This window comes from Fukomys damarensis, unplaced genomic scaffold (genome assembly GCF_012274545.1).
Source record: "Fukomys damarensis isolate Sample0158 unplaced genomic scaffold, DMR_v1.0_HiC HiC_scaffold_32, whole genome shotgun sequence".
Lineage (NCBI taxonomy): Eukaryota > Metazoa > Chordata > Mammalia > Rodentia > Bathyergidae > Fukomys > Fukomys damarensis.
Genome location: NW_022900944.1, coordinates 10,626,967 through 10,639,834, shown reverse-complemented (window position 1 = coordinate 10,639,834; position 12,868 = coordinate 10,626,967). Strand labels below are relative to the sequence as shown.

At 41.4% G+C, this 12,868-nt stretch overlaps 1 protein-coding gene across 2 annotated transcripts in view; it reads right to left on the bottom strand.

Annotated features, from left to right (window-relative positions):
• Window positions 1-749: 749 nt before the first annotated feature.
• LOC104872673 (liver carboxylesterase 1) overlaps window positions 750-12,868 on the bottom strand; it is a 26,317-nt gene continuing 14,198 nt past the window's right edge. For both annotated transcript variants that reach the window (XM_010638955.2, XM_010638956.2), the window contains exons 5-13: window positions 12,344-12,497; window positions 10,532-10,636; window positions 9,767-9,868; window positions 6,517-6,657; window positions 4,869-4,946; window positions 4,460-4,607; window positions 3,665-3,796; window positions 1,430-1,502; window positions 750-1,127 (exon numbers count right to left, since the gene is read on the bottom strand). In XM_010638955.2, the coding sequence (XP_010637257.1) occupies window positions 965-1,127; window positions 1,430-1,502; window positions 3,665-3,796; window positions 4,460-4,607; window positions 4,869-4,946; window positions 6,517-6,657; window positions 9,767-9,868; window positions 10,532-10,636; window positions 12,344-12,497 (1,096 nt within the window). In that variant the 3' untranslated portion in view covers window positions 750-964. The remainder of the gene's footprint in view (window positions 1,128-1,429; window positions 1,503-3,664; window positions 3,797-4,459; window positions 4,608-4,868; window positions 4,947-6,516; window positions 6,658-9,766; window positions 9,869-10,531; window positions 10,637-12,343; window positions 12,498-12,868) is intronic.

The following is a 12,868-nucleotide window of genomic DNA, read 5'->3' as shown; positions in this document are numbered from 1 at the left end:
AAGTTAGCCTGAATAGAGAAGATCCAGTCAGACATTCTCTTCCAGTTCACCAAACAGACCAGTGTTTAAGAGAGAAGTAGCAGGCCATTTCCCTGTGTTTGTCAGTTTTCTGAGGGTAGCCTCAACTTAGAGGAACTCTGTGTTCCTCACACATGGGAATAGGCCTATCTCAGTGATCCTGCCTTCCACGCAGAATGAAAGATATCTAATTACCTTGACTCAGACAATTTCCCTGTCTGATCTAGAGGTGTACAGAATTTAATTTTTTTCTCTTCCTTCAACCCTAACAAGTCTCACCAAGGCCCTAAGGGAGAAGAATCTTTGCTTCTTTCCCCAAAATCATTGCAGGATTTTGATCCTTCATGGGAAAAGTTCTGAGCAGGGCTCTGTGCTCGCACAGCTGGAGACAGGCTATCTCCCTCTTAGTACCTGACCCCACACTTTCTCATTAACATGTGGCAGACGTCAACAAAGAGGTGTCTGTGGCGGATATAACCCCAACTTGTGCCTCTGGTTCCCAGGGATTTTATACACTCATTTTAGCTCATGAAACAACACTATCCACTTGGAGGAGGAAGCTGAGCCAAGGTTTATAACCCCTCTTTGCCAATGAGCTTGTTTTCTCTTAGATCAGGGAACTCCTTCACCAAATGATCCCTGCAGAGACATCATACTCTGATGTTGCCTCTGTCTTCATCTTCTCTCCGAGGAAAATAGATTTGACTCCATTTCCAACACAAGACACAAACTGATGTGTTCACCAAATAAACATTTATTCTCCTGACACCAGAAGAACAAGCTTTCCCCTCCTTGGCCTTTGCACATCCCCACCACACAATTCTCCACTGTCCACAAGACAAAGTTTCCGTGACAGAAAAGCCCCCCTCTGTAGAATATGTCTATGTTGGCTGCTCCAGGCTCCCGAGGTTAGCTGGTTCTCTCATTCACCACTCATGGGTGCTCTCTAGGATGGCTTCGCCACTGCATCCTTAGCCCAGAGCTCAGTCCAGAAAGCCACTTCCTCAGCTTTCAGGCCCTGGGCAGCCTGGGTGGTGATGCCAATCTGCAGGTACCCTTCTTTCTGGTCATAGTTTGGCCAGTGGGGAAGCCCTTCCCCATTGGGGTTCCTGGAAAGAGAATCAAATAGAAATTCCCCAGGGCTGCTGAGTTGTGCCCGCATTTCTCAGAGACCTGTTGGGATCCCCTGGCTAATCTCTGCCAAGAGGCTCAAGCAGCTCCACAGATAAGGAGCTCTCGATCTCCTGGGGCACTTGTGCCTCTGGAGAGCGATCTCGGTATCAAAGTACTGCTGACACAGGGCCAGGCCTTTGATCACTCAAGCTGGCAAAGCCACCCATTCCCAACAGGTATGCCACGCACTTCCCCAGCTTGTCCATCAGTGCTGTTCTGTATGTGCCAACAGCCTTACCCATTCCGAGCAAAGTTGGCCCAGAATTTCATCACCATCTTGCTGAGATTGAGCTCCTCTTCTGAGGCCCCCTCTGGGAGGAAGAATGAAAAAGTCTTTGTGACTTAAAACGGGGTTCATGGACCTGCAACTCCAGCAGCACTTTTGCAAGGCCAGACTTTTAGCCCTTAATTTATGTCTACTGAGAGAAAATTTACGTTTTAAAGAAATTCCATTTTAATTAATGTGCTGTGTCATTTGAGAATGACTGATCTAGGACTCAGCAATAGGCATTCAATCCAAGTGTGAGATACTTAGGTTTTATCTTCTGTGCTCACCTGCCCACTCTAACCCCCACACTATCACAGTGTCACACCAAGAATTTCTTCTTCCTGCTCATTTGCTTGCCCTTGGGGATTTTTTCTCAATCTCTAAACATATTTACATACTCATAGATTCTGAAAATTATGAGAACAACAAAGGTCCTAAGGAGTCACCCAACTGGGAGATGTCCAGAAGCACTCTTGACATGAGCATACATAATGTGGGTCACAAGTCATAGGCAAAAGCTGGAGAGTGAAGGTATTTATGAATACTTTCCTTTAAATATTATATGCCTAGAACTCTTGAAGACATTGGCATAGGAAAAGACTTTATGAACAAATCCTCAGTAGCATGGGAACTAGCAGAAAGAATCAACAACTGGAATCTCATCTTATTAAAAAGCTTCTGCACTGCAAAAGAAGCCATCAACAGAACTAGGAGACAACCTACAATGTGGGGAAAATATTTTACCAGCTGTTCCTCAGACAAAGACTATTATGTACTATATATAAAGAACTCAAAACAATCAGCACCCCCAAATATAAAGATCCGATTCAAAAATGGGCATCTGAAATGAACAGACATTTCTCAGACAAAGAAGTAAAAACAGCAAGTAAATACATGAAAAAATGTTCCACATCCCTGGTCATTCGAGAGATGCAGATGAAAACAACACTGAGATTCCACTTCACCCCACAAAGAACGGCTGCTATGAAGAAATCACACAATAACAAATGTTGGCAGGGTTGTGGGGAGAAAGGAACCCTTCTGCATTGTTGGTGGGAGTGCAGAATGGTGCAACCACTATGGAAATCAATATGGAGATACCTCAAAGAGCTGGGACTGGAGGTTCCATTTGACCCAGCCATCCCTCTGGCTGGGTATCTTTCCAAGAGAATTAAAGGAATAATACCACAGTGATATATGCACACCAATGTTTATAGCGGCACAATTTGTAATAGCTAAAACTTGGAAACAGCCCATTTGCCCATCATTTGGAAACTGGATAAAGAAGATGTGGTTTTTCTATAAAATGGAATACTACTCAGTCATAAAGAATGGGAAATTAGATTCATTCATAGTAAAATGGATACATATTGAGGATATATTCCTAAGTGAAATAAGTAAGTCACACATGTGTAAATACCGAATAGTTTCTCTGGTGTGAAAAGCTATAATAGTACGTAAGATCCTAATGAGATAACTGACATTGTGAAATGGGAAGAAAAGGGCTAAAGTTGTAGGGAAAGTGGTAAGGGTAGGGGAAAGGTAACAAGGGAAAAACTATGAGAAAATGAAAAAATGGAAATAAAGTGTTTGTAAATGGGGAGGGGAGGAGAGGGTGAAAGGAGGGGAGGGACAAGGGGAAAAATCGAGAACCAAGACCACCTGTCATGTAAAGGTACAAGATCCCAATAATGAATGTAACTGTACTGTATACCTAAAATGTACCAATAAACTCAATAAAATAAAAAAAATATTATATGCTTAAATATATTATAAATATAACTATAGGAGTTGTACATGCATAGATTAAATGACAGGTAGACAGATATGTTATAGTCCATTCAGGATAACCAAAATGGAGATGACACCCTCACCTCACATTCTCATACACTCTTGTGAGTGGGATATCAAGCAGGGATATCTTGTCTCTAAGCCTGCAACTGCAGGTAAACAACCACCTCTCTTATTGATGTCTCAGGTCATTATTCTGAGACAGACTATGATTGGTGACACAGGAATATACCCTAACCCTCATAATGTCATACCAGGAGAGAAGCTGAGGACTACTCTTTGTAGCTCAGCCATGTGACAGCAAATCAGTAAACCAAGATTAGGACAGAAAGTTAAATTTACTCAACACCAGCAAACTAAGACTGGTTGCCATGCCTCCTCACTTCAAGTTCATAGCCAGCAAAGATTCATTACCTTTCAAAAATGGTGTACCAAATACTGAGAAAATCTCATCCCCGTGGTCTCCTACCACACTGCTAGGTTTCAAAGGTGATGAGAAGCTTGGGCGATACTGGAACTCGTACATGTAGGTGGGGGCCCCAGCATCTGTGAAGACATGGGCCATGCACAATTCCCATGACCAGATGCACCCCAGGACTTTCTCAAAGTCTTCAGCTGTTCAGAGAACCTCTAGGTTTCATCAGGGGACAGAAACAGAGTTTAAAGAAAGCTTCTTGCCCAGGTTAGGGCCACATGGCTTGCTGAAATGGAATGAAGATTGGATGAGACATTTATTGAATGACAGAATGGAGGACTATAATGCACCCAATATGAATACACTGGATGTGAGTTATTGATAATACAGCAGTGGTTATGATTAGAAAAATATCTTCAACATAATACATTATGGGAGTTTCAGAAGAAGAAAGTAGAAAAGGCCAGAAGGCGTATTTCAGTTCCGTGCAGCAGACACATGCATTGCTGTGCGGCACTGACGGCTTCCATCTCTTACCTGTGACACTTCCTCATCTCTCTGTTAAAGTTTTCTGAGATCAATTCCAAATTAACTACATGCATTTGGATCCTATTCTAGAGTCCGATACTGGTAGACATCAAAATAAAACAGTTCCCTGTCTCCCGGCCATATGGTATCACATTTGAGGTTTCACCCTGAGTAATTTCCACATCTGTCTACACTTTGAGTTGGCTAACTCAGAGACAAAAACTGGTAACATGGTGCCCCACTCCTGTGCAGTGCTGGAGACTCACCTCTGTGTCCACGGGCAACATTCACAGATGGGACAGCAAAAAATACATCTGTGAGTAAGTCCTTGAAGAGTTCCAGCTTTTTGACAGAGTCATTTGTTGCTCCTAAATACTTCTCAATGGCCACGTGAATTGAATTATCAGACATGTTCTGAAATGCATCAAGAAATCAACCACCCCTCTTATAAAATAGTAATATGGCTTTTCCAGGCAGTTAAGAGGCTTTATTAATTATGAACCTCTTGAGCCCCATGCAAAACCCATCTTTGGAGGTGATGTAGGGGGAACAAAATACAGGCAGAATCCCAGTTCTCAATCTTTGCTTCTGCCATTGAATTTGTATGGCATTTGGGTCAGGTATCAAACCCTTCTTTGTTTCTGAATTAATCCCCATGATTTCCCAGCCTCTTACAAAATAGCTTCTGGCATTCTTTTCAAATGTGCCTGTCTTCTGGTCCAATATGTCTTCAGATAAGGAATCACGCAAAATCTGTTTAAAATGGTGGTTAAGCATTTGTAAATCCTCAGGAATGCACAAGAAAAAACAAACAGACCAAAACAACTAAACTAATGAAAAATGAAGTTTCATTTGGGGGCCTTGACAATTCCTTTGTGAATTTGAGAAACCAATAGAACAAACAGACTCATGTACAGAAATTCAGGGAGTCCAAACAGGAAGCCTTAAATATATGTATTTATCGGGCAGGTGGCACAGTGGTCATCCAAGAGTGAGAGAACATTTAGAGAAGGGCAATGTTGATGAAGAGGGCCAGATGCAAAGGGCACAAGGCATGCACCACAAAGACTCTGGTGATTTAGCAAGGCAAAATCAAGCAATATGGCTTTGGGCTCTTGAAAACTTCTGGGATCCCTCTGAAATGATAACTGCAGAACTTTCATCATGTGATGCCCCTGTCCAAACTTTTGTACCCACAAACTTGGCCCAACTGTTGTCTGACTTCTAGCAGTTAGAGTCCATGTCCTACAGTGAGCCCAGAGCCCAGATGGGCCAGCCTAAGATCACTGAGCGGTTTCATGTGAAATTGCTGTTTTTACCAGCCTAAGCCTGATGCACACAGACAGACCTACAAACCCACTCTTAGAACAATTACCTTATAAACTGGAAACTTGCAATATTTTCTCTGCTCTTTGAGATGAAAATCTCACGTTAAAAACTGTTTTCTCCAGTGACAGAGTAGATTTTTGGGAAATGTTTGAAGCCATTTGAAATGTGAACATCTGAGGCAACTCAATCTCCTGGCTGGTCTCTATGTGTGAACCAAGATCTAAGTTCAGAGAAAGGCTCACCTCAATTTACATCTCTGCTTCCTGAGACACATGTCTGATTCTCCTACAGATGAGCGTGGATGGACAAATCCCTCGGTGTGGCCATGTGGAGTCACAGCTCACACTCACAGTATATCCCTGTGCTCACCCAGCCTAGAAACATCTCCAGCCTCTGGTGCCAGGACTTGAGCTGTTATGATTTATCATTTCCCTATTGACATTCCACTACTGAATAATGCCTTTATTTATCCTTCAACTTAGTGTTTGTTTCATCTAGTACCTTTGCTGGAGGGAAAGCCTTTCTTCCCTTTTAGAAACCAATTTGAATTAATTCAGAAGTGATTTTCTCTGAATCTCTCCTGCGATGGGCTTCAGAATGTATGTGGAGATCTATAGGAGATATGAACCCAGACACAAAGTGGTAGTTTTTGTGCCTCAGCCTGATTCTCATGGACTCTCCAGTCTTTCCCTATCTGAGCATCATGAGTTTTTCCATCTGAGCAACTATTATCTCTGTATACCTAAAAGGCAAGACATCTCAGTATTCTTTAATGGGAACACAATCAAAGCATGCTTTGCCAAAGACTGCCCCATATGTACCCTCCAAGGGACTGCTGGGCCATCCTGAAGAAGAAGGTCTCTGAGGAAGTGTCCACTAACGGCAATAGGACAACCCCAATAGGGGCTGAAGGAGGAAGAACTCGTATGAACAGAGGTTGGAAGGATACTGAGACACAGCAGTGCACCTGTCTGAGTGGTCAGTACAGTCTCACCAATGGAAGAAACCAGCCAAATTCTTGCTTGTTGATTCCCACAATGTAAGGGACAGTGCTGAAATTCTTTGCAGCCTGAATCTCTTCTGGTGCCCTGGACAGCATCACTCCATCAATCACAAGGGTCACAACAGAAAAGACCTGGGGAAGTAGAGAGCAATGCACTGGGTCTGGTTTTCTGTTCTGGCTGCATGAGGGTGACACCAGAACTACTGACTCCCCTGGTAGTAGGCAGTGACTACAGATGCTCAGGTCAAAACAAAGGGGCTAAATCTGTGAAAAACCAAGGGCAGAACTTTGGGTAGCAAAGTTGTATCTGGTGATACAACAATGATGGCAGGGAAGAAGGAAAGATCATCTTCACTCATTATCCAATAGTAGGGAAGGAAGTAAAGATAGAAGGACCATCTTGAGGTTTCCTAGATGGTGGGAGGAGGGGTGTGTCCTTAGAACTAAGATCACAGGTTCATTGTCTGCACAGTTCTTCAAACCTGTGGCCTCCCAAAGGATGCGACTTTCTTTTACACTTCTTCCTCAACTCCATTTCATTAGCTATGGGAACTTGAGGGCTTTGCTTGTTTTTTGTTTGTTTATTTGTTTTTTGTCTCTTTGTTTGCTACCAGGGATTGAACACAGAGCCTTGGTTTGTGAAGCAGGCAGCAGCACCACTGAGCTAAATCCCCAGCCTGAGATGTGACTTTCTTAATGAAGACTCCTGAGTCCCTTATCCAGTTGTTTGTCTCCTGAGAGTAGAAGGCTGTGATGCAGCCTCCTCTAATGAGGATATTTTGGAAGCCAGAAATGAAGAAAATAAGAGGATGTCTGAGTATATGGGATGAAGAATTACTGACTGTGAGCACTGAACTGGGAAGTAGGGCAATGGGTTTCAATAGTGCCACAAATCTTATACTCCGGGTTACTCTGGCAAGTGCTTTGGCCTCTTTGGCCTCAGCAACATACACACAAGGATGGAGGTCTGATTCCACAAAACCGAACTCTGTCGTCATAGAGTACTATAACTTAAAGATGTAAAGACTCAGGTCCTGTAATAAAGAAAGCAAAGGACCTGACCTCTCAGATCTCCAAGTAAATCAAGTTTAAGAATTCAGGAAGGACAAAACCAAATATGTAATGAGAAACCTTCTCAGGATAAATGACCACCTGGATCCATCCATCGCCTAAGCTATCTGCTCCTGAAATTTTCATTTATGTGAAGAGGCTTTCATGTGACATTTTTCTCTTAAATAAACCTACAAATGAGTTTTTCATCTTGCATTAGAAAACCCTCACTCAAGCAAGCTCAGTCAAGCTCATTTCAGCCCACACTTTTTTTTGATATTCACCAAAATTTAATTGATTGGAATGTTCTACTCCAGTTAACAAATCTAACCTTTATGTGGGAAGCAATCATTAGGGATGCCTCAATTATGGATTATAGCTTCACTAGCCAGGAGTGCAGCTGTAAGTGGGGCGTGTGTGTGTGTGTGTGTGTGTGTGTGTGTGTGTGTATGAGAACTGAGGAAAGCACATAGTTATGGATGAATTTCAATATGAACTTAGAATATCTCAGAATGGTGGTCTGATATCCTAGGTTCTAAGGGTTTCCCTAAAGTTATCAACAACTCCTGTATGAGGTGGGACATTTTGTTCCACATCTTTTCAGGCATCAGAAAACAGCTGGGTGTTAATCTTTTGAAAACTGATCACTTATTTGAGGCAAATGAACCAGGACCCAAAGCTCAAGGCCACATTGGACCCAAGCTATGGACATGAAGGCAGAACAAACTGTTAGAGGACTGCCTTGAGTGTCCAGAAGAGTCCTGCAGTGTCCAATATCCAGATAGGGAAGTCAGAAGATCAGGTGACTACAGAGCTCACTTTAACACCACAAAAGGGAGAGTACCTATGGGTGCAGTATGCTCTTTTCTCTGGACATTTGTTCTGATAAGTTTCCCTGTGGCAAAAACACTGCCATGACTATCCATCCGTCTTCAGTGTCATCTTTGCTGAGAATCACTCCTGGTGGCAAAGATGAAAGCATCCTCTCTCTGTAATCTACATTCTTAGCCTACTAATAAATCCTGTCCTTTCCTTGGACTTTCCTTTTAGTGCAGGGATAATTCAATTTATGTGTGCAACAACTCTTCTGACATCACCTATTCACAAAATTATCATGGGGGAAGAAATGGAGTAGGGTGGGAAGAAAAAAAGAGATAAATCACAGATAAAAGGGTACGTGGATGGGGTTGGTCAATGCATGTCATATTGGTGAACTGTACGTATGCATTCATGAAAGAATAAACACAAGCACAGATGCAATGGATGTGTTATTGTTCTTAGAGAATCGGGTAATTGTGCGGACATATATGCTGACTGGATCACTCATGGGTTGTGGATCCATTGAAAGTACATTAATGAAATATTATGAATATATTGGATTGATGAAAGAATAATGATGAACAGGATAGATAGATAGATAGATAGATAGATAGACAGACAGACAGACAGACAGATGCATGTATGCCTGAATGGGTGCATGGATGGATGGGTAATAGCTGAATAACTGGTTAGAAAGATAGCTATCTTTGAACCCTAACTGGGGTAAATTGCAGAAAATCTAGATACTTGGATCACTACTGTATTTTAATGGAGGAATTTTCTAAATGCATCCAGATAAACTGTGACATCTTTCTGAAAAACTAGATACTTAATATCCCCATTCTTAAAAATTCAGAAAGGTAGTTAATTTAAGAATAGGAAAACTGTATATGGAAGGGTGAAGGGGGTGAAGGGGTGGCAGGAGTATGGGGAAAAACAAGAACCAAGGCATATGATGTAAAGGTACAAGATCCCAGTGATAAATGTAACTGTATTGTTTGCTTTAATGTACTAATAAACTGAATGGGAAAAAAGAATATGAAAAAGCGTAATATTTTTTCATTCTTACTAGTTGTACAGAACACTGGGTTTAATTTCTAATACTATATCTGAACAGAATGTCAACATATTAAGTTTTAAAAGAGGAGAGAATTATAATCTATTCTTCATGGTTATTACTAGACATTATTATATTTGTGGTGTTACACAATAAAAAAGGAAAAAGTAAAATTCCTGGTTTGGTTCAGAAAGATGCACTGACTGACAAGGTAAACAATCATCTCAGGTGGTTTCACCATGTAAACACATAGCTGAACCAATAACATATGGGGTAAAGTACACAGGGTAAGACAATTACAATGGATTAACCTACTATTTTCTGGGTCTCCAAGAGCTCATTTTCTGTCTTCTGGCGCAGGCAGTGAACCATGGCAGCTGATGTGGTGGTCTCACACCCAGCAGTAGCAGCCATTTTCTGCAGAGATCATAGACAAAAGCAGAGTTCAAGAAAAAGATTTTAAGCCACCATCAGTGTACACAGAGTGGTTTTATCCTAAAATCAACAGTATAGAATGGCTTAAAATTCTATTAAGATCAAGGTGTATTCTGGGTCCCAGAGCATGTTGTCTGTGTTATTTGGAATGGTGGCATGAACCACATACATAGTATCTGTGTGCTTTGTTTCTTCTAAAGTGGGCACAATATTCTCAAAAGTGAATGTCTCAAGAGAGATTCCATGGAGATGGCAGAGAGGACTGAAGAACATGGAGTTCAGAATCACACTCTGAATGAAAATAACACCTCCTCCATTTACTAGCATTTGAGCCTCAGTTTCCCAACTTATAGGTAAATATAATGATTGCACTTATAATACATATGACAAGTTCACAGGAGTAGTATGTCTCCCCATGCTAAAACTGGTGCAGAATTCATGAGAATAGAAAAGATGATTCTCATTAAGACTTGTCAGAATGTATACAATGTGACTTAAGTGTGAGCCCTGAAGGAGTCCTTTCTGCTTAGTCATTCTCCACCCAGTGTCTTTAGAGAATCTCAGCTAACACCCAAGTAGGAAACACCTCTTATAATTCTACCAGAACCAAAGAAAGGGCAGAAGAGTTGTCAACATGAGACTTACCTCAGCCATGGGTTTGACACCCTTCGTAACTATTTGAAAAGTAGCAGCCACACCGCTCTCAGAAATGGCCCTGTGAAAGAGGTTCTTGGCCAGTGGAGATAACACCTGGCAGAGGAGTGAAGAGGTTTGATGCTCAGATGGAGGGCATTAGTGACCAACTTGCTCTTGAAGGATCTTTGTACCTGCACTTGTGCCCTGGTCATTCACTTGGAGATCCTGGTGGGAACTTCTCAATGAGAAATACTCACCTGATCCATTCGCTTCCAAGGCTGACCCCTGTTCCAGTTTCCCTGAGAACCTCAGCAAAATAGAGGCAGAGCCCAGAGCCAGGGATAAAAACAAGAATTGTGTGGCTTCTCCTCACCATGACAATCAAACAAATTGGCAGAACGTGTTAGGTATTCCTAACCATAAATTATATTCCAAACCTTAAATTGTTCATAACAATTGTTTGGTGTGTAGCTCAGTAATGCTGTGCTACCTTGCAATGACCAAAGACCTGGGATTCATTCTAAAAACTACCAAAAAAAAGTATAACAAAAATAAATGCTTAAGGAGTTACATGCAAAAATGTATTTATTAATGCTTATTTTGTAAAGCTTTTTAAAACAGCAAAAATTGGAAATAAGTAAAGGTTCCAATAAAAGGAGATTGCATAAACAATTTCATTTCTATCCTAGCATATTATACAAATATAAAGATAAGGGATTCTGGTTTAGGGCAATATTTATTGCACTACAATGTTAAGGACAGGTTTTTTCAAAACAATGTAATACCATTTAAACCTTATTTACACTTTTAGTTTTTCACACCAGAGAAACAAACTCGGTATTTACTCAAGTGTATCCTATTTATTTCACTTAAGAGTATAGCCTGGGGAAGAAACAAGAATCAAAGTATATCATGTAAAGGTACAAGATCCTAATCATAAATGTAACTGTATTGTTTGTTTTAAATGTACCAATAAACTTAATGGAAAAAAACACAACATAATAGCAGAGGAACTCTGCATGCAGAGACGATAGAGAAATAATCCACAGGAACCATCCTGGGGAGGGAGATTGTAAATGATTCATTTTATTTTTTGTGTGTGCTTGTATTTTTCCTTTTTCTCTACCTTGGAAAGTGTAAAAATGTTTTCCTCTAAGTATTCAACCATGAAACCAATACATGTTTGAAAATTACTGCAATAGATTTGATCTTCTGTTCAACTCAGAGGTAGATGTGGATCCTTATAACCACCAAAATCATCCAGTTTTCCTGACTGTGATCCAGTCAGTTTCTCAAAAGAGCCAGGTGTCTTCCTCCCAAAGACTGTGTCTGTGACTTGCATCCTTTGCTAGATCCCTCCCTACTCACCTTCGGTCTATTCTTCCTTTCACCCAGCTCCCCATTGCTCCTCATCTCTCAGCCCCAGAGATTTTCGCCCTTCCTTTTGGATTTGGAATAAACAGTGGACAATCTGGAAGGAATCTCCTTACCTGTTATCTGTGTTCTAGTGCCCCAAAGAGCACATCTGCCTTGGGAACAAATATGACATGTTATCCAACTCACATCCTTGCCTCTTCCTAGCACCAGTATGCACCTAAAAATTCTTAAGGACCTGGAATATTGAGTTGAGCTCTGAGCCTCCTGCTGGCCCAGGAGAGATGGGTCTTGACTCTCCACATTCTAATGCTGAGCACTTATAGAATTAACACTGAATCCAGGTATTATAAGTGAAGGTCCCAGGAATGGATTGTCTGGTATCCAGGAGGCCATATCAACAGCCACATCAAGCCTGGGAAGAGGCTTGATGTCAAGAATACTTACAAGAAAAGAGACACTTGAACCTCCTGCTGACGCTCCAAAGATAGTCACAGAGTCTGGGTTGCCTCCAAAGTTGGCAATGTTGTCCTGGACCCAGCGCAATGCAGCCACCTGGTCCAAGAGACCCCAGTTTCCCTGGCTGTGTTCATCCCCTGTGCTGTAATGGAATAGGGTAACAGGGTCAGTCTAGGCAGAGATCTCATGATCCGTCCTGCAGGATTCCAGATGGGCAATGGTTTCCTTCTGAGTCATCCACAGTAAGGTTTGACCCTCCCATTCCTGACCAAGGGATCTTCATCTGCTGTCATTCGTTATTCCAATGATCTATAAAGATGGAAGGCTCCTCATTCCTTCTTCCAGTCCCTGTGCACTAAGTATCTAATGCCTTACATCCAACACATGCCTTAAATTTTGTGTCTGACAAAATTCAGCTTTACTGTAGACCACAAATAGCTGAAAAGAGAATATATTGCCAGACAGTGAGAAAAATAGAATCATGTAAAAAAAAAAAAAAAAAAAAAAAAAAAA